We start from the raw sequence: 24742 nt of genomic DNA, 5'->3' as shown, positions 1-24742 counted from the left end.
GTCTCCAGGTTTCACTCAGGCTTTTTTGCATGACCATACCCACAATAAACATAAGAGAAAATTGTTTGGATGCAAAAAGCCTGAACAACGTCCTCTGTAGCACTTATGTTGCCATTATACCAGCATTTCCTGAGAGGGGAAAATCAAAATCATGAAGGAAAACTGCTTAGGTAGTGTGGCGTGTGCACTGCACGTATATCATGGGAAGAGTGAGTCCACACAGCAGCTTTGACACAAGAGATCTGGGAAGCCCTGCGGGTGAAGCAATAGGAAACTGCTTCCAAGGGCAGCTGTGTCAATGTTTCAGTCCCATAATAAAGGAGTAGCCTCGGAACTTTTCTTGGGGGCCAGCATGAAGTTTAAGGTTTTTATCTCCTACAGTGTGTTTTATCACCTGTATTGACACTGTCCTGTAGGCTTAGGGAGTGAAGCAGTGGAGTAGAGTGAAGTAATCTTGAGAGATTGTGGGTCATGTAGCTGCCAGAATCTTTAAAATCTCTTCCATCACCATTAGCTGCTTGAGAAGAGGTTTATGTTTGTGCTTGTGGATTATTTGAGGGGTGGAGGGGCAAATTGACCACTTGTGTTAACATTTTAGCAATCTAGATGTTTCATGCTGTAACTTTAGTGTGTTCTGTAAATGAACAGGCTGGAAGCAGAGGGATGAATGCACTTTATATGCATTTTAAAGGTTTCCGTTAGTATTTAGCTATAGTGAGTATTACTTTTCTGAGCATAGCAGAGCTCTTTGTGCTTGAAGAAAAAAAGAGTCTTTAGACCAGATTCTATGAATAGTAAGCTAAGTCAGACCAAAAATCATTGAATTATACATGAATAGCTCTTGAAGCTGTAGTGTAATGATTGTACTCTGGTCTTAGATGTGTAATGCCTTTTTAAGTGGCTTGAAGAATGATGAAGCTATGATCAGAACAATGTGCTAAAGATAAACGCGAGGGAAATATTAGGTTTAATGAGGTTACACTGACATAAGGCAAGAGAAGGATGTGGCTAATTGCTCATGTAGCTGATTGTACCTCCTGAGTTAGGGGTCAGTGCATTTTGTAATTCTGTGATGGGTAGTATGGCGTTTATCAGCTCTTTCTAAATCTGTGATTATTACTGGTATCTCACTCTTAATGACATATCCAATATAATCTGTGCCTATTTTTAGAAAGGAACATCATTTTTGTGGGAAGAAGCCTGCAAAGGCAGTAAATTGATTGTATTTTGTAGTAGCTTAGCTCATTAAAGCGGTATTTCTGGAAGGTTTGGTCTCCAAGTTTATTGTTGGACATAATATTCAGTATTGGGAAAAAATACAAAATGAAACAAATTAATGTGTAAGGTGGTGAAAATAGTGGATTGAACTCTGGCTTCATTTGTGACTTTCGAGATGCTAGGAAGGGTGAATAAGGATATTAGTGAACCTGGTGTATAGTGTTACTAGACAGTCCAACAGAAAAGTAATTTAAACAAGTGAAAACAGTTGCAAAAGGTACCTATGAAAAGCAGGCACCCTGCATAGTACTACAAATACAAAACCTGAGCATCTTTAGATACTAAATACCTAGAGTATTCTTTCAGAATTAAGATTCCTGAAAGTATTATAGGCACACAGTAGTGTGGGGTGGTTTGGTTTTTTGTTTGTTGTTCTTTTTTTCCCAGTACATGTTTGTGAATTAAAGCTATCTGGTAGCGTATATTTTTGGCTTTGCGCAGTGAATTGAGCAGAAACGAATCAGGGAGATAAAAAGAACTTTAAAAAAATAAATAAGCAGAGAACTATGCAAAGCCAGGACCTAATTCAAAGTGAATCTGATATGAAAATTCAGAAATTATTCTGTGAAGTTTTTTTTCTAGCTGAACCCCTTGCACTTGCAGCATGTAAGTACATTCTAGGAAACATATTACCTACTCCATTTATGAGAGTCAGAAAGCAAATGAGCTGCTCTGAAACACAGCACTTCTTCTGCCAGGATGGCTATTTCATGTTTTGATTTGGCTTGCTTCTTCCATGTTTCTTTTCTCTCTTTCATGCCTGTTTGTCTGTTTTGATTTGTGCATCCTGTCTCATTTTCATATGTAACAAGCAACTACATTAATGCTGGCTGACTCAGAAAGCAGCACCATTGGTTAGATAAGCATCATTTTTTCTCACTATAACACTTCCTTTTCTGATGGGAATAAGAGAGTTTGTGTAGAGTAGATTTATCTTGGCTTCCCCCTGCATTAAAGAGAAAGGGTAGTAGGAGGAACAAATTTGTTTCCACCAAGAAAAGCCCAGTTGTTTCCAGATCTGACAGCCCGTTCAGGCAATGCTTTGGCAACGCATGAACTTGACTGGGAAGATATCATTTGGCCTCCACGAGATATAAATTTATGAAAGCACGATTCCTGCTACAGTTTTCTAGTTTTCAATTTAAATGTAGATGCTTGGTGCTCAAGCACTTGCTTTTAAGTGACCTGATACTGTGTTAGCAAGAGTCCTTCCTTTAACTAAAATTTGGACTAAATCACCTCCAGATGTCCTTTCTTAACAAAATTTCTTTTTTTCTCCCCTTTCCTTAACAAGCAAATACCTTTGTGGTTTTGCATTTGCTTGAACCCATATTGATGGTTGCACAGCCCCTAAGAGAACAGGTATATACTGGGAAATGGCTTATAAAATATTAACAACTACAATATACTTAAGGTTATGTGGTCCTACAAGTATAACAAAAATGTCCCCTACTCCCTCCAAACATTCTCTCTTTTGAGGAGAGTTACACCCAACAGTGATTTTTCTCTCTCTTCCTTTTTTAAGCAATGGAGTTCTAAATTTCTAAAAGATGTAATTTCCTGATACTTCATTCTAGCTATTTTATTAGAGCTTCCTGAGCAATCATTCTGAGAAATAACCTTTTTCATTTATTGATTTTTACAATATTACTTTACTGTACCACTGTTCCAGAGGTAAACCTTATTATGCTCAGTGTTCTAACTTCTGGATAGGTATGGATTTCAAAAATGTAATCAACTCTTGTTTCGTCTTTTTAACATAAAAAGATTGCTTGAGACAATAAAAGCAGGAGGGTTTGCTTTCAGCTAAGTTCTTTAAAGGCTGGAAATTCTATTTGTTTTGGTGTCAGTTTAATAAAAGTAGATTTTTTCTGAGGATAAACTCCTTGTCTTTTGAAGCGTTTGTGCTACCATCCCTAAGTTGGAGGAAGTGCTGCTCTGCAATTTGCAATTGCAGTTTTGCTGCTGGCTGCAGCCTTGAGTGTTATCTGTGTCGATATGACTTCTGTTTCAGACCAGTGTTTCGCCTAACCTGGTATCTTGCCTTTGAAGGCACATTTACAATCAGAAATGAAGAAAAATTTCTATAGTGTCAACTGCATTTGCTGTCAGCATGTTTGCAGAGGAAGGACATGCCTGTTATAGAACCCCTGCATACAGCTGCTGAAGTCAGAAAATGAGGCTTGAGGTCTTGGTCTTCCAGAGACCTCCTGCCTGCTTCAGCCACCTTTGTGGGTCTGATACTCAAAAGGCTTAAATACATTCTTAAAACTTAGTGTGTGAGCAATATAGCTGTTTTCAAATGTTGAATTTGTCTTAAGTACTCTATAAAATGAAAACAGGAATTTTTCTTTCCTGCAGTTTCTCTTTGTACAGTGGGGACAGAAATACTTGTCTTCTATGCCATGTACCTTTCCTTATATGTATTCTCATTTGTTATTTAGTCACCGAACTCAATTAGTTGTCTCTGATGTTATGTTTCTTTTTAATTTCTTTCCTAATTTGCAGATGTCCTGTGAAGAAGTACTTAATTTACTATAATGGTTATTTTCAAATAATTTAGAAATCTGTCTTTTCATGTTGTCATAGGTACAGTAAAGATTCTTTGTAAATAATCAGTTAATCATTCTTTCCTGTACTTATAACTTCTTTTAAAAGAACCAAGAGTAAATAACATTTGCTGAATATCTTTTCATAGCAAAATGTTTGCATGTATAAATACATGCAGGAACGTGATGTATATAAACACAATTTGATTATTTTCTTGAAAGATCCAATTATTGGGGCTTCATGTAGTATATAGGCAAATGTTTTTATGCCTATAACTTGCTGCCAGGTGGGTTGTCAAATTTTGAATTTCTAACTAACTTATTCAAGACTAATAGTGGGCATTGTCCGCTGTTGTCTGTCAGCAGTATTGTTCTTCATGTTTGTTCTGGTACTCATCTATAGGTAGTGGTCACTTATCAGTTGCATCTCTAAGCTTTTCCTGGTCATACATAAATACATAGCTTGTTAATATGTAGTCCTTTCCTCCTTTTTGTCCAATCTCCTTGCTTCCCTCTCCCCCTCACTCCAAGTAAAAGCTTTAAAATGTTATTCTTTTTTGATTACCTCTTGAGCAATGAATGATTTTGTCTATTATCAATACTGTCTGTAAGATTTTAGGTGCTAACATAATGCAGGTGTTGATAATAGTAGTTTGTAGGATGGAAATGCCACTGAATGTTAGTATATTTTTTATTATTATTATTATTTATTTTTCATTTTGGGTATCTCTGGGTTTCCTCTGAGACATGACTATGTCAGAGTTTACCAGAAGGCTCTTACTGAAGGGACTGATATTCTGGTGGTTGTTTCAGTCTCCTTCTTTCTCCCCTGCCCTCTTTCACAGTTGCCTAGAGGATAATATAAATAATTCCTTTTCTTCTTAACAGGTTTTCAAAGACATCACCATCGTTTTTTCTCTACTTGACTTTTGGGAAAAAATGTTGAAAATCATGAATCTAGCTATAAACTTTTTGGCACAGTCTGGTCATCTTCTTTGCCTTTTCTGACACTGTTCTTAAACAAGGAAGCTTATAGCTGTAGACATGATGGTTTGCTTTTATTGTGCAGGACGAGAAGTCAGTGAGGCAAAGAAAGTGAGAACACAGAGAGAGATCCACCTCAAGTATCATAATTGTGCAGGCTTGAAAGTGCTTTCAGACATTATGTTGATTATGGTAAAAATGTCTTTTGAATTATGACTTTCAAAATAGACATAACATGATAAATATAAAAGAAATGTGTATATATGCTTGCATTGAATACAATTTTACACATGCATATATAGCAGCATGAATGCATGCACACACACAAATATTAGTTAATCCTGCATTTGCTGTGAACCATCTATAGCACCAAATATATTTGCTGTTTTTTTTAATACAATACTATAATACAGCAGATGTTATTTTCTTTTTTTTCTCTCTCTCTCTCTGCCTATATCTTCCATTCTCTTAAATGGGGTCACCAGCAGAACCATTCGTAATGCTTAATAACACACTCCACCAGTGATGCGGTCTTCAGAATGCTGAAATTGATTTTTTTTTCTTTAAAAGTGTGACCTGCCAGGGTAGCCTTTGTCCTACTGCCTAATAGTACGCGATGTTCCTGACAGCACGGGATGTGAGCGCAGCTGTTCTGCAGGCATCAGAAAGCAGCAGCCTCAGTGCAGTGTCTCATGCCGTCAGAGGCATTTCCTTTGCCGCAGATCAGTGTTTGCTTTGAAGAAGAATAATTAAGATGTTTTGTTCCCTTTGGAATGGATTCTCAAAATTAGGTTTCTAGTGTCCAAAACTTAATAAAGGGCTAGATATGCACAAGGTATGAGCATTTTGTTAAATTTATGGGTGCTTAACACTTGAAATTCTGAGTATTATAGTAAGAACCTGACTTTAGGCAGTCACTTTAAAGTTGATGGATAAAGCTGTTAAAAATACTGCAGTGGATCTGAGCAGCTCTCTTGTCTGTTCTAGAGCACCTTTGCTGTAGTACTTATCCTGAAATAACTCACTGTCAGTAAAAATGCTATTCTGTTCACTGCCATATTATACCTACAACATTGGGAATTACGCTGTTCAATGTATAACTTGTCCCTGCTAACGTACTATAGTGAAGAGTGTTTTTATTGCCCAAATATGTATGCGAGTTTTTGAATGCCATAAACTCTTTAAGTTTCCATGTGTTCGTGTTTTTCTCAGTTTCACTGCTTAGTTAACTGCAGTCATTGCTTTTACAGGGTTTGCCTTTGTTGTTTTTCTGTACAATAAATGACCTGATGAAATTCCGTATGCTTGTATTGTAAGGGGAGATAAATAGAATGTTAAGTTTACCTTATCTGTAGCTTTCAGTGTGTTTTTTTGTTTGTTTGTTTTTTTCTTTTACCTCTTTTGGAACTAGAATCTTTAAGGTCCCTTACAACCCAAGCCATTCCTTGTTCTTTATTTAACTTGACTTAGCCTGTGTAAGATTAAAGTGTGGGTGTATGCAACATCTGTGTCGCTGTATGAGTTAGAATGTTATCTAAGAAAAATGTCAACAGTGAACAGATTTGCGTTGTAAATTGTCAGACTTTTTGACATAGCAATCTGGTTGTCCAGTAAACTAGAATTCATTCAGACAGCATGCATTTTTGTAAAGCTGGATGCAGATTTTATATTTAGTTTTTAGTAATTTAGTAGCAAAGATTGTGGATTGCACTTGTTTCCCAGAACAGAGTCTGCCAAGCCACAACAGCTCCTGAAAGATGACAACCAAGGTGAGAAGAGCAGGAGCTCTTATGCAGCACACGGCATAAAAGGTCAACACTAAACTCATGGTATTCCAAACTTCAAAGAGGATACTGAAACTTCTGAAGAATTTGGAATGATTTGAAGAGTGGGGGATCTGAAGGCCAGGAAAACGTTTGGAGACATAAAAACTTCAGTTCCTTTAATTGATCAAAGATAAGGTTAAGAGGTGCTTTGATGAGGACTGACTGCTGAAAGGGCAAGGTACTTGATAGTATAGGAGGTCTATTGCCTAACAGATGAAGGTGTAAAAATAATCAAGCAGCCAGAACTCGTTAGGCCACTTCAGACTGAGTCACTGGTGCTGAACAGGGAGGGTAATTTATCATTAGAGCAACGGTTGTGGGGTTGCAGTGCGTTCTGCATCACAAAGAGAGCCTGAAACTCTCCTTCTACAAAGGCGATAGAAACATTTCCATCTACTTTATTTAGGTGTTCAAGGTTGGATGGACCTATTGTTAATTTGTTGTTAGTTTTATGGTAACTAAATTAGAACTTACAGGGTAGGTGTAGAATTTGCCAGATAAGGTTCTGCATGATGCAGCAGAGTCGATAATTCCTTCAGACCTTGAAATCTGAATTTGTGAAGTGTCAGTCACATCTTCTTTTGTTTCGTCTCTCTCTTTTCCACCTAACCTGACAGTTTTTAAATACTTCTGCAGTGTTGAACTGCATCTTGTTAGGTGGTAGCACGGTTAGTGCTGTTGCTGATAAAGTAGACCACTTTCTTTTCCACCTACGCTTCGCACCACAGTGGCAGTAACAGTAAGTATGGCGAAGTACAGTTAAGCATGCTAATGTATAATCCAGATGTCTTTTAATGCAAGTTGACAGCTGCTGGCAGAAAGGGTTGAAATGGTAATCTTGGAGACTTCTGCTACGTATCACAGTCTGAAAACGTAGCCCAACATGTAGTACTCCTTCTTACAGGATTTATTCTTCTCCATTTGGTCTGAGGAGCACCATATTCTTTTACTGAAATAGCTCTTTGTAATGCTTGCTAATTCTCCGTCACATTGCTTATTAACAAAGTTTTTAGAATAGCAGCAGCATACAGGCTTAAGTTATTTACTGTCTGTAAATGATGATAGTACCATTTCTATGGTGCCAAAATGCATTTCTATATAGCTGGTTTAGTGATACTTACCATCACTTCATTTTAGCTAAGAGTGGTACATTTGCAATCTGATATTTCAATCTGCTGTCCTGAAGAAAGAAATGAAGTTAGTTTGTGATAAGAATACTCCTTCCCCACCCCATGTTTTCCTTTTTTTTTTTTTTTTTTTTTCCCCTCATTTTCAGAGGCTAATTATAGCAGTAAGGAGGTAAAAAAATGTTTCTGGCTATCACCAGTACTCCTAGAATGGCAGCAAGGCTGAGGGTGGAAGGTGCCTCTGGGACAGTCTAGTCCCACACCCCTACTCAGAGCAGGTTGCCTAGGATCATGCCCAATCAGGTTTCAAGGAATATTTGTTATCTTCAAATAGTTTCATTCTGGTCTTTTAACTGTACGGCAATTTACTAACTCAGTTGGCATATTTAGTCTTGTTAATCTGCTGATCTTCCTGTCATATGTGCTGTTAGATCTGCAGGTGAATTTTCCAGGTTTCTGAAACTTTGAAGAATTATTTCATAAATGGTAGCCTTTGTGTCTTACAGGGGATATGGCATAATCTGGGACTCAGGTTTATCTGTTTCTGAACCAGTTGTGACCCCCTAGGAAAGCTGCGTCAGTTTTCTTTGCCTATCCTCTCCAATTGATTTCTGTTTAGTATTCAGCGCCTCTGGTGCATAGATGTGTTGCTTTCAGGATGAGGAGTGCAGCAGTGACATTTTGATCACCTCTTGGAGATTCTAAAGTGCGGCAAGCGGGGAATGAGATTTTTGCCTTGGGGGTTATTTTAGTCTTGTTTAAGTCTAGAAAATATTATTAAATATGAGCACGTGATCTTTGTTTCTTAGAAAAGATGCTTTTTATGAGGGAAGGATTCTCTTTGCAGTAACTTCGTGACACAATGACAACCAAGGCTTTTGCTGTTGTCTGACAGGAATTGATGGCCCAGCTGCTTTTCAAGATGATGTTCAGAAGACAGGAAGTCAAGTGCAGATTCTCACTGTTGGACAATCTAGCCATGATGAAGATGATGGAGAGAAGATGGCTAGTGGCCAACAACAGCAAAGCAAACAGGATCTTAGAACAGCAATGCAGAAAAAGGGTAAATAGCCAAAGCCACCTTTGGATTCTCAATGCTTGTTTTATGTATGTTGACTCCTTTTCCTATTCTCAGGCTCAGCCCTAGCCTAAGCAGAGATCGGTACTCTGTGCTTCTCCCTTTCCAACCTTTTAGGCTTTGTCCTATTCTATCCGTGAAAATAATGAAGCTCTCTCTTGTTCCAAGGAACAAGAGCCCTCCAGACTCTCAGGGATGCGGCGTTCCCATCTGCAGTGCAGCGCTGCTTTTGAAGCACCAAGCAGATGCTAATACTCATATTCATCTGTTACATTTTGATATATGACTCTCAAAATCACATACTTGAGGGCTGAAGAAGAGTATGGAATAACAACATTTAAACTAGAATATTAATTTTAATTTTGCTGTCAGCTAAACTCTTTGTAGTTTCACAATGTGTGTTCATGCTTGCAGACGTGAAAATTACAAAACTGTGCATTCTGCAGCATTTCTCACGCATAGTTCTGAAATGCTCTGGATTTTATATTTTTTTCTGAAGGCATGCATGATTTGGGAGATAGATTGTGTATGTACGCATTCATGCATCTATGCCTTCCTTCCTGCAGTGTTATTATGTCTTTTTAGACATTAACTGTAGGAAGGAAAAAATCCTAAAATCTTCACAAAGCTTTTACTGAAGGCATTTACTTAGGGGTTGTTCTTCTTCAGTGTATAGCTTTTGAAGCTAAGATGGCCTGAGCCAAGAGTACTCTGATGCTTTAAGAATAAACTCCTTGTGTTTAAAGAGCAAAATATAAGTGCAAACTTGACTCATCTAAAATAGACTATTCATACCTAAATGCACGCTTCTTGTCTGCAGAGCAGTTCTCACTACGATTCATTTTTTCTGGGACATTACTCTGCAGATGTGAGCAACTTCAACTGAAATGGGCAGGTTTTATCCAAGTGGGGCACTTCCTGGGCATTTGAGTCAGAGGGATGTTGGCATGACTAACTAGTTCTGATCTGTGTGGTGATTGTGTTGCCTTAGACCATGGCTCAGAATTTTTAATAGCCAGGCACACTACTTGCTAAAGCTGGTTGACTTGAAAAAAAAAATTATCAACAGACTTCTCAAATTAGGTCAGAGCACTCAGGTTTTTACTCTGGGGTACATTTCTATTTTTGATGTTTTTTCCAGGTTAACGTATATTTTTATTCTCTACTTTCCCCACCCCCCAATAAAACCAATATATAGTATGACCTTTTTTAACACGTCTTTGAGTATACTCCCGATCAGAACAGAACACTGCTAAGGCTGATAGACTGATATGCTTCAAACCTGTGGAGGGGCTTTTTTTTTTAAAAGGGGAAATGTTGGGGTTTACTGATTTTTGAGAACAGAGCTATCATCTGTGGGACACAAAGGTATTAAGACAAGACTGCAACTAGTAGTATCTCTATAAAATATTTTTACTTTGCATATGTGGTTTGCCACTTGATACTGGTAAAGGAGGCTTGATAGACTGTTTTGAGTATCCCAGAAGTCATGGGAACCTTTACATAAAACCAGGGCTTTTCATTAGTTTCTCACTCTTGCTTCATACTTCTGGCATGTCTTTATTGGCATGTCCCCATTGGTTTGAAAAAGCATTTAGAATTGCTGTCTCCCATTGGTCCTCCTCTTGCATGGAATAGGAGCAAAAGGAGAAAACCACAGAGGTGACTGCTAAGATGGGAAAGGGCAGGTCAAGTCCCATTAGATTTGTTTAGCCCTGATCTGTGCCCATTCTGCTTTTTGACTCTAACTTTGCGGAGAGAAGCCTCTCTCAGTACATGTATTTCTCCTCACTAAGGTTCACCTGGCAAGTTCAGTTACAAGACAAAGAGGCCATAGGCTACTTGAATGTGAAGAGAATACGCCACTTGCAAGAAAATGCCAAATGTTTTATTTGATTTCTCCATCTGTTGGAAGTTGGCATAGCTAGAATCATTTTCTTCCTGCAGAAGAAATATTCATCCTTTTGATTTCAGGAGTCTTAATATGTAGAAGTTGTTGCTGGCAAATGAGTCACTAGGACAGAGCCAGACTTCTGTAAGTTTTAACACTGAATAATTAACATTCAGTCTTCATGTTTATCAGTTTCCTCCATGTCTCTGTAAAGACTTGGAATGAGCAATTTGGTCTTAGTTCTTTGCCACCTGAAGTTACAGCTGTTTTGAAATTTAGGGAAGGAATAGATTTGATTTCTGGGCTCAAGAACAACACAGGAGCTCTTTGAAGCATTCTCCCCCACAGGTCCTGAGTGGAGACTTTCTAAGACAGGCGCAGAATTTTCACCACCAAAATATTGGTGGTGAAATACATAGCATGAACGTAGAAATAAACCATTTGTCTGTGCATGATAGCATATGCAAGTATGGCTTTTCTGCACAGATGCCAGCTGAAGAAATGGATTGCCTCTGTTAACCATGCGTATTTGACTAGAACATCAGCTGTCATTATTAAGAACTAATGTTTGCAATTAATGAGTGTGTGATTAATAATGAGTGAGTTCTGCAGGCTTTAAAAATACCTATTGACCTTTGAACTCAGCCTTATCCTGCATAACCAGATCCTATTGAAACTTTTTGCTGTCATGCTGGATGGTGTAAATGCAGACTGGGAGAACTGAAGAAGTAGATAATGAGACCATTTGCAGTGCAGCTGAATGAAAAACAAAAATTGCATGTGCTTCTATTTCATTTCTATTTGCTCTTACTGCTTTGGTGTTATTTTATTATCCAGTCTGCATCTAGTGTCAAAAGCTGTTTTAAAGGGATATGCATTCAAGTTATTGGAAGCAGCAGTAACATTAAAAAAAATATTGTGCTCTTTGACGTCTATTTTCTTCATACAGTTCCAAAATTTGAACTGAAGAAAACCATTATTAATACTGTCTCCAATATTTATATTTCTTACATTAGTTTGGTTCAGTCTCTGCTTGTTGCAGACCGAGCTCATATTCCAGAGACTAAGTTGCAGGAAAGTCTGATGTCTACTCATGAAGTCACAGAAGAACCATTTAGATAGCCTGAGTAATATAATTAGGATGCACAGGGTTTTAGGTAGAATTTAGGCCATCCAACTATGAGTCTGAATACTTTTTTCAGTGTTACTGAATAAGTATTTGTGTAAAATCTGTGTATATCAGGTGTGTCTATCAGCTTATTTTGTGCATATTAGAATTCAAAAATAGGCCAAAAACTTACTGTGAAGGGCACGCCATTCACAGAAGTGTTTTTGCATGGATGGTAAGCTTGAGCTCTGAATGGGATTCAGAAATGACTTTATTCAAAACACAACAAAGAAAGTGACAGCAGGTATAAGCAGGTGGAAGGTGAATTTGATTATGCAGAAAGACATGATGTCCCTAACTGAAAATTGTGGCAGCAGTCATTTGGCCCCATTGCATAAGCCTTTAGTCCTATGAGGAGTCAGGCTTGTTCACTCACTTAAGGGTTTGCAGAATCAAGCCCATGGATTTTTTCCTTTCCCAGATCCCCATGCAAATACATCCTGGTCCTCTTCCACCTCCCAATCCAGTCTTGTCGCCCTGGATCATGTTCCTGGTAAGTACAGAAGGAAAAAGTTAATTATGCCCATGCTTTTTAGCTCTGGAAATCTTTGCATTTCGTTTATCCTTCTGCATCAGACTTACCAACAGTGGAAATTCAGGACCAAGTTTTTTCTATTTTTGGGGGGGAGAAAAAAATGCTGCGTAGGTTGCCTCTGATATGTGAAACCTGAGTACAGGGTGGCTTCATCTGCATGATACTCCTTGAAGAACTAGGCCTGGCAAATGTCCCACCCTTGACACTTTCTGCTGCCAAATCCTGTTTGATGTTCAAAGTTTTGTTCCCCTTTGAAATGTCTGAGGTTTTGAATTCTTTTAAAGTCAAATTTTTAAGTGCTCTGAGGCAGTTCCTATGGCCTGCACTGATACTGCTTTTTACATGAAATAAATATGCATAAGAACACTTCCTTGATGTGAATGTTTTCCTCTCACTGTTAAGATCTGTGCTTTATCCGATCTCATAGGAACAGTTAAAAGTGTGCTGTAGAAGGGTTTTATTTTAATTGGTAAGGTTTCCAAATGGCTGTCATAGGTTGTCCACTCAGCTTCAATTTCAGGTTTAAGATTTTCGTTGTGTTTGAAGTACTTGATGGGATTTAGAAGATTTGAATTTAATTCCTAGCTGCATATTGTTCATGTATCAATGGGTACCTCAGTCCTCTCTGTGGAGTGGAAACAACGGTATTTCCTTTCTCATTTGCTGAAATGTGCTGGATTCTCATGCAGGTGCTGTCTCAGCCATGTATTATTTGTACAGTGCCTCATATAGCAACCCCCCCCCCATGCACACACCCTCTCTCACCTGTAAGCCTAAAGGTGCAACAGTGTAAATGGTATTTTACATCAAGTATGGGCAGATTCAGTGTATCAGTATTTCATAGGGCACTGCTTTCTCCTCAGGCATTTCAAGCAGCATGAATTTTGATGAGGAAGAGGATGAGGAAGATGAAGACAGCTCCAGCTCTTCACAGCTAAACAGTAACACCCGGCCTGGTTCTGCCACAAGCAAGAAATCCAATAAGGTAAGGAGTCAGTACCAAAGAAGGAGCATGTTGGTTTCTGTGTACTGCATCAATTCAGAGAACAGTCAGGACAGGCCTGGCTTTCCTATTTTGTTCTCAGTATACACTAAAGCATCTCTGAAGTGATTTACTGTGATAGTTCTCAGTTCACAGAAGCAATGAAAATAATGACTAGGAGTAATGAATAGCAAATATTGTCTGAACTTAAATGAAGAGGAAGGTAAACAGTAAATATTTACCTTTCTGCCTCTTGTGGGTGCTCAGAAGGATCTATTGCTTTTTTCTCAGCATTTTCCCACCCTGCTCTTGCTGCTACAATCTGAAGATAAAATAAGGCTTCAAAGCGTTCATATATTCTACATCACGAGCTCTGGCTAAACCAGTTGATGGTGGCTCACTCTTTTATATACTGCACCGAAGTCTTGTCCCTTTTGGAGTTCTCTCTAGCTTAATCCATCTCTCACCATCCCATTTCTTCCTTTCGTCAAAGACCATCACTGTTGTTGGATATGAACCTTCAAAGACCATCACTGTGCTTGGATATGAACCTTCTCAAAAGAGAAACACGTTGAGATGGAAAAGTGTGAGCCGGAGTCTGCTTTATAACATTACAGCAATCTGATCGTGCAGCTGCCCTGTTCTTTGCCAGATATGTCTGTGTGCTCAGCATCAGTAGGATAGAGAACTTCTCTATGGGCCTTTGGTTAGCCAAGAACTCAACCAACTGGATAGGGAGAGGTAGTTAGCTTGATAAGTTGCCTTAAAGCCACTGAGCTATCAGAACAGAAAAGACAATGTCCTTTTTTATTTTTAAAGTGCAGCTGTCATCAAATGTCACTCCTTTGTACTTATAACCTTGTAACTCAAAGCTGAGGAAACCTGAGTTTTGTTTACTGTTTTAGGAAGCGGCCTCAGCCCCTAGTCCTTCCACAAATGAGCCTCTCATAGATGTCGATGACCTGGAGGAATTTGCTGTAAGACCTGCTCCACAGGGTGTCACCGTCAAATGCAGAATCACAAGAGACAAGAAAGGAATGGATCGAGGGATGTACCCTACATATTACCTCCATTTGGAAAGGGAGCATGGTAAAAAGGTCATAAAATACCTTGAATGGCATATCAGTCGCATCTGAATATATATTTTAAAAAAAAAATCTGAAAAAGTCTTACAAGGAAAATATAATCTTGTATTTTATATGCCTTTTCACTGAGTTCTGCCCTACTGTCTTTCAAAAGCAAAACACCAGTATCAGTTTGTTCTGCTGCCCTTCTTCATATGTCTAATCTTTGGCCTTAAATAATCCATGCATGGCACCTTAATGTGACGGCAATCAGGGCTTTCTGCATTCTGTGGCCTGAAAAGCATCTATTTCAATACTAGTGGAAGAGACAGTACAACCTAGAATTAAACATTTAACAAAATAGGTTGGATTTAATTATTTAAACCATAAATAATGGACTGAATGGTTGAGAAGTTACTTTCTCTTCATGATTTTTATCTGTTTTTGCTAAGTCCCAGGAGATCTTCTGTTTGCTAATGGTGCTGGAAGACAGAAAAATTGCCTATGGTTTCCTTATATCAAAGCAGGATGTGGTGTGCGCTAACCCCTTTGGCATTCTAGAATATGATGTTTTTTTGCACTGCTTAGGTTTTTCTGTTAGCTGGAAGGAAGCGAAAGAAGAGTAAAACCTCTAATTACCTCATCTCCATAGACCCAACTGACCTGTCTCGGGGCGGAGAGAGTTTTATTGGAAAACTGAGGTAAACACTGATATATCTAAGAATTTATATACATAGAGAGAGACTATAAAGTTCATTTGAAATTAAGAAGTCTTTAATCACTGTGGCTTCGTAATTGGAGTTTTGACTACATCATGTGATAATGGTTTTACAGTTTACCAGTTTTCAAGTCATATTTTCGGAATTTCTCAAGTACTTATGAAGTCACATTTTATTAAAAGCAGACTGGGGCTCTTAAATGCTCATAGGCCAGATTCTCAAGGGTGTATGGGCATCCAAAGATGCAGACAAGTTATCTTAATGGAATTTTAAGAAGTACACAAGCAGATTATAACTAGCTGCTGTTGATATTTCGGGAGTTCTGTCTCTTAAATAATTTGAAAATCTCTTGAGTTTTGCTCATTTCTTAAGATCTTCATTAGAGTTATTTACATGTAGTGGAATTTGCTCAGAACCACATGCTTCTTTTCTGTCTGTCACCCCATCATACATCAGTCTGTTGTTGATACCTACACGGTGCCTCTCAATGTATGTTTAGATTGTCTGTGCCGGAGGAAAGGGACTGTACCCCTAATTGCTATTTGCCTGTGTGGATCTGAGAACTTAATGTACTGCTGCAATGCAAACACAGAAGGAGGATAATGCAGTGTTAATGTTTTCTAAATTGTATTTTGCACTTCTTGGTATGATTTCCATTTAAGTAGTAAAGACAGATCTTATTTATAACCTTATGAAAATCACTGTCTGTAGTCCAGTGGAGTTAGTAGTTAGGTAAGAATGCAGATGGTTTTGTACAGAGTAAGCATACTGGGAAAAAAAAAATAGAAAAAAAAAATCAGACAAATAACCCTAACCCTACCTTATTGCCGTCTTGAATTTACTAGTTTATGAGATGTGATCAGAAGTCTTCAGTGTAATGATAGGAACCTTCGCTGTACTCTGCTCTACCTTTACGTTTTTGTTACGGCCTTTAATTCAGGAGTTGCCATTCAGTTGGGATTAGAGTTAACAACTATTTGTGCTTTATATTATTTGTCTTTCCTTTGGGGCTACAATGCAGTAAAGGATAGATGTCTGAGGCAGTGTAATTGACAAATGGTGATTGGATTTTCCATTTTTTTGATAGATCAAATCTTATGGGAACTAAGTTTACAGTTTATGACAATGGAGTAAATCCAATGAAAACAACATCAAGCCTGGAGGCGAGTATCCTGCGTCAGGAGCTAGCTGCTATTTGTTATGTAAGTACTGCTCACAGGCAAAGTATGCAAGAAAGGGCAGTTCAGTTTCTGAAATAACACACTGAATTTCCTTCTCGCTTAAGATTATGTAAGTCAACATTTATGTTTTGACATAATGAAACACCTGATCTTGACCGGAGAAACTGGGAAATTTAGTGGAAAGTAGAGGTGAAAAATGTTGTGCATAGAACCAGGTTGCCCAGTTCTCACTTTTGATCAGAAGACATTGGAGCTTTTACATAACCCCTCAAAGCGGTAGGATGCTTCACAGACTGCAGGCACCATCTGGGGGAGCCTCCTGAACTGGGAGAAGTTGTGTACCTGGAACAGCTGAAATAAGTCATGATCATTTGTAATGACATTTCTGGGGAGGCCTCTCTGATCCAAAACACATAGCTGGACAGTTGGGTCTGCAGCAGTGGCTAAGAGACTGGCATAAAAGCTCTAAAAATCCTTTTTACCAGGAAAGCAAAACAAAACAAAATTCTAAAATGCATTTGAATGAGAGGAAACTGTCTGTTATAGGAGAGTAAATAGCTTTTGTCAGGGGCAATGCAAACAACCAGGACTTGGAGCACAATTGGTTTTGTGGAATGGTTACAGGATGACTAACTACTTTAGTGAGAGTGTTCTGTCCAGAAATCTCTGGGTCCAAGTAACTCTTCTAATTTGTATATGCAGTTCTATAGAAAATTTTCTGTTTTCCTAAATCAACAACTGACAAAAATATTCAAGAATCACTTTCTGAAAAGTTCTTGTCTAACTCTAATCAAGAATGTCTGGAGCTCTTTCAGTTCGAGGTCTAGTTGTCACAGCATTTCACCAGCATATGCACAGAATGTGTCCCTGGAAAGTTCAGCTTCAGGATGCAAGGAGCAGTGCGCCTGGAAGCTTTAAGCAGGAAAGGAAAAGGAAAGCAGAGAACCATCCTTTCCATGTAAAGTGCTGAGAGCACCGAGGGGTGACAGTATTAACTTTTAAAGTGTTCTTTTTCTGCTGCTTACTTTGTAGTTTTTGTGTGACTATTTTATAAATAATGTGTTTCTTCATTTGCACTTATTTGGGCACGTGGTCTCTGCAGACACAAGTGCACAATATGGTCCCTCTATACAGGTTGGATTTGAAACTCTGAGAATTTCAGAAAATCCAGATAGCAGGATTTAACAACAGAGTCCAGGATTTGATGTCAGTTTATAGTTCAACTGAAGTTTCAGTAGGAACCTAGAACTTCCATGTTTAATAAAGGTGATTTTACTAGTTTACACAGGAGGGCATTCTCTAGAGCCGGGTAAATAATCATTTGGTGCAAACTGGAAATAGAAGGAGAAAACAAAAACAGTTTAAAAAAGTTAAATATTGAAAAATTCTGGCACTGTTTGTATAAGGGAGCAATATTGATATTTGAACAATTAACAATACAAAATAAGAAACTCAGTTGCAGTCAGCAGAGGTAATAAGAAGTGCAGTGCACGTGTTGGAAAGAGCAGAACCACAGTCCCTGTTTGGAGAATGTGGATAAGACTAAGGCTGGTTTTATATGCCTGTTTTCAGATCAGCAGTTTAAAACTTGTACATTTGTATAAGAAAATGACTCATTCCACTGATGTCTTAATACTCATGGCAAAAGGCAGCAGGCTTGCTGGTGTGCTATGGCCAGAGGACCAAAGGAAATCCTAAATTAAGTTTCATTAATAGCTAGGTTCGCTAAGGTGAGGTTATTGTTCCTGAAAGCAGCAGAAGCACAGCAAAGAATGCCGTAAAGAGCACTCCTGAAACACCCTTGTCCTAAGGTAACCTTTTAATCCTTGCCTTGAGATTTTCCCTGCAGCAAAAACTATAATAAGCAGTATCTTGAAAGTGCCACTGTGCAGCTCACTGTCTCTCAGCTCATTCAATGAAGTACCCATCTGGAGAGCAAGCTGTACCCGCTTCCACCAATTTACCGAGCCTGACCTGCTGAATCTTTGGCAGGTCTGGTTTATGCAGGCAGAAGGTGACAATATCTGTTGTTAATTGTGGGATAAATGTGTTGAGAGCTCTCATTGTGGAGCTCACCTTAAGAAATGTTTCAAGCAACATGAATAACATTAGTGCAAAGACTGAGTTTCATCGGGTGCTCTTACCCATTTTTACTCTTCTCGATGGCGGCAGGCTAGCACACTAATAAATCTGCAGCAGCACCTAATGGCTGATTTCAGAATCGCTTGGCAGAATTTATCAAGAAACGAGGAGACCTAACTGTACCTTTCGTACTAGGATTTTCTGCTCCAGGTTCCTTTATATCCATAGTATTGCACAATTCAGTTGGCATCAGATTCTACAGGCAGGGAGCTCAGCTGGTATTGTAAGGTGTGACTCAGGTTTCAATACAGCAAGTTATGCTCCTGATCAGGCCTCAATCACTTGCATTATGCTCTCATGTAGTGGGGTTTTGTGGTTCTGGGCTTTCTCTGGAAATATATGTTTCTACAGAATATATTAAGTACAAGGTATGCCTGTGCAAATCCAAGTCCAGAGAGGAAAGTAGTTGAAGTAAAGACAAATATGGGGTAATGAAATTGTGAGTCTCCTGGGAGCTGCTGGCATATACAGCATACAGCTTTTATCATGGCAGCTATTCCCAATACAGTGAATAGCTGCCATAGTTTTATGAAAGTGTATAATATTTTAAAAGCAACACGGGGAGAGGGTCTGCACTCTTTCAGTCCAGTTTGTTGTGACGCATGCTTGCAGGAGCTTTGACGCATGAGCAGCTTTGCTGGTTGGGCACAGAGGCAGAGAGTGCAGCTTCTCAGCAACACTGGGCCAAGTCCGTAGCTGATTTAAGTCTGTAGAGCTCTGCCAGCTCACAGCAATTATGTGGAGCTCCTATGTAACTCAAGACTGCCAGTGACATTAAAATGGTGTGAAATCATAATTTGGCCTATGTTCCCTAATAATGCTGTTTGTAGTCTTGAATTTGCACATGCAAAGTAGAGAACCAGGGAGACAAGGGGAATTAATTTTGGTTGTTGCAACGTAGACTGGAAAGGTCTGCTCTTAATTTAAGCTCTTCTTTTATCCCTACTGTTTTCCTCATATATTCTATGCTTGTAGAGTTTTAATTCTGTACCTTGAGTTTAGCAAAAGGATTTGCCACACTTGCCAATAAATGTTTGGTGTAATTGGTGACTGATACAATGTGCAGCTAGAAACCATTCCTTTATCATTTGGCAGAAATACTGATTTTGTGTTTCTGAGTAAATCCAAAGAATACAGTACTGTTGTTTCAGAGTGGTAGCACTGCTTGTTGGGAGGGAAGTGATTCAGCACTATTATTTAATTTTACCTTGAACAATGTCTTCAACCAGTCAGCATCTAAATGAATTGTATATAGCGTAACAGCAGCTTGATGAGAAGAAAAGCTTGTAAGGCATTGCAGAGAAGACCAAAATTGTCAGTAGTTAGTGGAAATAAGCATAACTATGAATCTTTTCTTAGAAATTGACTTCTGCTCTGCTGAGTCTCTCCTGCTTATAAAATCTGCTGGCAGTCATTTTAGTCTGAGTCTTGTCATGATACAAAACCAAGTATACACTTCCAACTGAACTGAAAACATTGGTTTACTTTGCCAGGGGCTTGATACAAGTGATTTGGAAAAGAGGTTGAATCTTTCCCATTAAAGTATATAGCCATGGACATATATAAATATACCTAGATTGCTTCAAGAGTATTAAAATGTCTCAGTGGAATTTTCCTAGCATGCATTAAAATCATCAATGAGTTGTGTAAAATCTCCAGGTGGTTTGCTGACACAGCCAAAATTATTTCAAAGGTCTGATGGATGAAAAATATTCTGTACAAATAAATTTTGCAAAGCCTCCTTCGCTTGTGAAAGGTGAAGGGGGAAAAATGTATATGACCAAAAAAAAAAAAAAAAAGGTACTACAAAAATACTACAAAACATGGGGGGTGGAGTTGGACCTTTAGAGGTGTCACTGTTTCGTGTGGTTATGTTTTAAGAGGATAGTGCAATACTTGGATGCTTTTGTGAAAAACTGGTCAGAAATGCATCAAATCATACTTAATGGAAGAACTTGTTCTTTCCATGGATTTGTTGTTGGTGCCCATGTTATTTCTTTACTTTCTCTGCCTCCATAGCTCAAAAATTTGCGTTCATGCTAATGTGTTTGTTTTTTACCATGCTCATCTTTAAGCATAATATATCTGAAGACTGAAAACCACAGCACTGGTAACAGATGCTCTTACTGGCAGCTTCTTCTTGTTTGCTCTTGTGCTGGCTCTGGAATAAATGGAGTTGGTCCCATATATTTAATTTAGTCTCTCATCAAAATGTGTGACTGCATTTTATGATTTTTAAAATACTACTACTATATTTTCAGATCCAGCAGTATCCAAGCAATTTAGTTAGTTCATATCTTTTTTTAACAAAGGAATTATTTTTTTATTTCTTAAATTGTATTCAGGTTGCTGGCAGCCAGTGCTAGGAGTGTTTTTGGAAACCTCTCTATTTCTATTTTTCCTGTTGTCAGAGCTTCTCAGACAAAGCTAGAGTTTGGCAGTGCCAGTGAAGGTAGGAGTTCAAGATGTTTTGAGTTGACTAACGTTAAGTTCGCTGGGCTATTGCTGTGTCTCTCTGTTGGAGAAATTAATTTTAAAAATATAGAACATGATGAGCTCTTTTCTAATTACATTTAGGAAACAAATGTCTTGGGGTTTAAAGGACCTCGTAAAATGAGTGTGATCATACCAGGAATGAATATGGACCATGAACGAGTTTCCATCAGACCACGAAATGTAAGTCCATCAGTCAACAATAAAAATTACTTTACTTTTTTTTCAGATAGAGTTAGTTTTTTGCATTTCTGGAGATTTAGAGATTTAAAAAATGTGTTAAAACAGTTTAAGAACAATGGAATGTGTGAGTAGTTCTGTGACTCACAACAGCACTACAAATAATAATGTATTTAGATAACAAAAGATGCAGCTAACCTTTTCCAAGCTTCAAAAAGGACTCGAATGCATAGCCTTATTAAGATACTCAGAATTCTCTATTTCATTTGATGATGCTGTGCTGAGAGTTGACAGTGACAGTTAAGTGTTTGGGCTTGGATTTATGAACATTTGTGTGTATGTGAATTTATGTTTTCATCTTTTGTGATTGTTAAACTGAAGTGCTTATCTGTGGTGTGTGCAGGAACATGAGACACTGCTTGCAAGATGGCAGAACAAAAATACAGAGAGTGTCATTGAGCTACATAACAAAACTCCAGTCTGGAATGATGACACTCAGTCCTATGTTTTAAATTTCCATGGTCGAGTCACACAGGCCTCAGTGAAGAACTTCCAGATTATTCATGATAATGATCGTAAGTATGGCTCTCTATTTTTAATGTGTAGAAACAGGACTACATACCCAGCCTGACAGTGATTCTGCCCTTATTGTTGTTACCTGAATGAGTTTAGTTTAGTTGTGTGGGTCCAACTCACTGCATCTGTGCCTCATGTACCCCTGGTCAGCAGGACCATGGGGCAGCATCACTTCACTGAATCACTTGCATCACACTGCCCTTCCTTGATTTTTTGTTTGCTCTGGTCTCCATACACTGTCCAACCGGTGGCGGTCTGACTGGTCTCATTCTGTATCCACTTTGCTGTTACTACTCTTTGTAACATTAGCCCTACCAAACATCCTGAAAATGTCAGGACTAGAAAATGTCAGGACCACCTTTCACACCACCTCTAGCTCCATACCTTCATGCTGCATTCCGTCAGCCATGTAGGGCCCTCTTTTTTTCTCAGGCTTAGGTACAATTGTTGGAGCAGTGCAAAAGACAAGCGTTTGAGCAGAATGATACTGCCCCACTTTGCACTCGCTTCAGGAATGCATAAATAGTCACTGGCTGCTGGACTACACTGGACTAGGACAGTGTCATGCTTAGACAGCCAGGGAGTATAGGAAACTGTGGTAAAAGTGGCTGTGCCAGTCTCCAGAAGCAACGCTGTTTGAAACATCGGTGTATGAATTTGATGTGTTTTCCAAGGGAAAACAATTAGATCCACATCTTCAATGAAACATGCTGTTTCAGACTGTGAATGAGGCTGAGATTTCCTCTTGCTGCCAGAGTACAAAAAGGAAAAAATGTTGAGGGAAAAATTTTTGAATATGATACAACGTGGATACATGACAACATCTAAATCACAATCATACATTCTCTTTCTACCTTATGCTTAATTGTCCACTTGCCTTCACTTAAGTAGGAATAGAATTAATTGATTCTTGTGGCACGTGAAACTAAGTACTAGGTCTCTGTAAGAAGCTTGATCATTTTATGGAGAAATAATTTTACCTCTGTTTGAAAAAAAAAAAAAAAGCAACACATTTTTTATCTATGTAATTTCTCTAAAAGTCAGTAACAAGTCTTGCACTCCTTAACCACTTAAATATTCCTCATTCAACTTGCTTCTCCCTCTCTGATATCAGTACACCCACTCACATGAGTAAGTGTTGTGAAGTTTGATGTGTGAGCATGTTTCATTTGTATTTTGTTCAGCTGGGCCAGAGGAGGATGTTGCATGTATGTTTATTCAATGAGGGCTGCAAACAAAAATAACGCTTTGTCATTTTTTATGACCTTTCTTGCAGCTGACTATATAGTGATGCAGTTTGGCCGTGTGGCTGAGGATGTGTTCACCATGGACTACAACTATCCAATGTGCGCGCTACAAGCCTTTGCTATTGCCCTTTCAAGTTTTGACAGCAAGCTGGCTTGTGAGTAAGGGGGTATGGGAGAGCATCCTCTCAGAGGAAGCCGTTTGCCATGTGATTCCTAATTCCTGCTGGTGTCACCCATGGTCCGTACTAAACAGGTCAGGGAAAATGCAATTGCGGAGGACCACTGGATTGCTGGAGAGAAAGTAAAAGGAACCTTCTAAAAATTCAGGACATTCAGGAAATGTTTTCCTTTTTTTCTGTCATATTTTTCTGGAAGTGGCATCAAGTTTGTGTAAATAGAGGTTCTATCTCATGTTCTTGATTATGTTATGGAGATGTGCCATGATGTACTGTACCGTGGCTCTAGTAGCACCATTATAACGGTGTGTCTTTTTTAAATCCAGAAAGTGCGCTCTTGAAAAATTTCTTTCTACGTTTAAGATTTATTCTGAGGCTGCAATCATACCTCAAGGTTGCATTCCTACATTGAATAATCAGAACTTGACATCGTCCAACATGAAAGAAAGATCACAAAAAAAAGCACCTTTTTGAATTTGCAAGGATCTCGTGTAGTTTAAAGCCAAGTCTAAGGGTTGAAAACCTATAATGGACTGAATTTGATGCATTCCTATTGTATATGTAGAAGGGCATGATGAATTTTAATCGCAGTAGGAGGAAATGAAGAAGTAGAAAGCACAAAATAATGTTGCACAAGTCACTTGAATTCTAAGCTGTCATTATGTTTTAACATCTATATGCTTTTTAATTTTTTCAAATGAAAATGTATTGGGAGTACAGAAAAGGAAAAGGGAAACCTCTAGGTGCCAAGAAAGCGTAACTTATGCTGAATTTGGCATGTTGCGTGTTGGGAATTTATAGCCTTGTATTGCTGTGGTAATTCAAACATATTTTGTATGAAGTGATATAAACAGTTGGGTAAAGGCTTTCTGCAGATAATCTTATTATTTTAAGCAGGCTGTGTAAAGCTGAGGAAGGTAAATGGAAATATTTTATTAAATTTGTCTGACCTTTTGCAATTTCACAATTTGTTGACTGCATTTTTGAACTTTCAGCAACAATCACTTTTCATATTTATTTCCCATTGTAAGAACAATGAAATCGACTGAACCTGTGTATGTTGTTCTGTAATGTAAATGTGCCAGCTACTGAGCTAAATCCTTCTAGGCAAATCTAGTGTATGCTGCATACAAATGAGACATTGGCAGGTCACTGAATAGCATAAAAATAGTGTGAAGTTTTTGTTTCATTTTTTCCCATTTGTATGGAATATATAACCAAGTACCATTCCAAAACACAAGGAAAGAACAAGCTTCTCTTCTCTTCTTTTCTAAACGTCTCAAAATCCAAGAGCTGCAACTGAAAGCACAGCATAAAACAGATTTAAAAATAATGAATCTTTCTGACATTGTTCCATACAATGTTGTTGCCAAAGGCACACAACAGAATGTAGTATGTAGTTCACCAGAAAGGGCATTGAAAGGTGTGTAAAGTGAAAAAGTAGTTGTATTTTATACTGTATATATTCAGATTCTCCTTTTTATCTTCATAGACTCATGTTGCACAACCAAAGTTTACATAATAAGAAAGTGAGATCAAATCTGCT

The 24742-nt window shown here is 38.3% G+C and overlaps 1 protein-coding gene across 19 annotated transcripts in view; it reads left to right on the top strand.

Annotated features, from left to right (window-relative positions):
- TUB (TUB bipartite transcription factor) overlaps nt 1–24160 on the top strand; it is a 142198-nt gene extending 118038 nt beyond the window's left edge. For 13 of the 19 annotated variants that reach the window (XM_083838193.1, XM_083838194.1, XM_083838189.1 and 10 more), the window contains 9 exons: nt 8660–8827; nt 12323–12394; nt 13300–13421; nt 14324–14515; nt 15071–15183; nt 16289–16403; nt 21102–21200; nt 21601–21772; nt 23050–24160. In XM_083838193.1, coding sequence (XP_083694319.1) covers nt 8660–8827; nt 12323–12394; nt 13300–13421; nt 14324–14515; nt 15071–15183; nt 16289–16403; nt 21102–21200; nt 21601–21772; nt 23050–23183 — 1187 coding nt within the window. In that variant the 3' untranslated portion in view covers nt 23184–24160. The remainder of the gene's footprint in view (nt 1–8659; nt 8828–12322; nt 12395–13299; nt 13422–14323; nt 14516–15070; nt 15184–16288; nt 16404–21101; nt 21201–21600; nt 21773–23049) is intronic. The other 6 variants (XM_083838181.1, XM_083838182.1, XM_083838192.1 and 3 more) reach the window with 1 other exon arrangement.
- Nucleotides 24161–24742: the final 582 nt, after the last annotated feature.

Source organism: Anser anser (assembly GCF_964211835.1).
Source record: "Anser anser genome assembly, chromosome: 5".
Classification (NCBI taxonomy): Eukaryota; Metazoa; Chordata; class Aves; order Anseriformes; family Anatidae; genus Anser; species Anser anser.
Note: the sequence above shows the minus strand (reverse complement) of the source record. Positions and strands in the feature narration are given on the sequence as shown.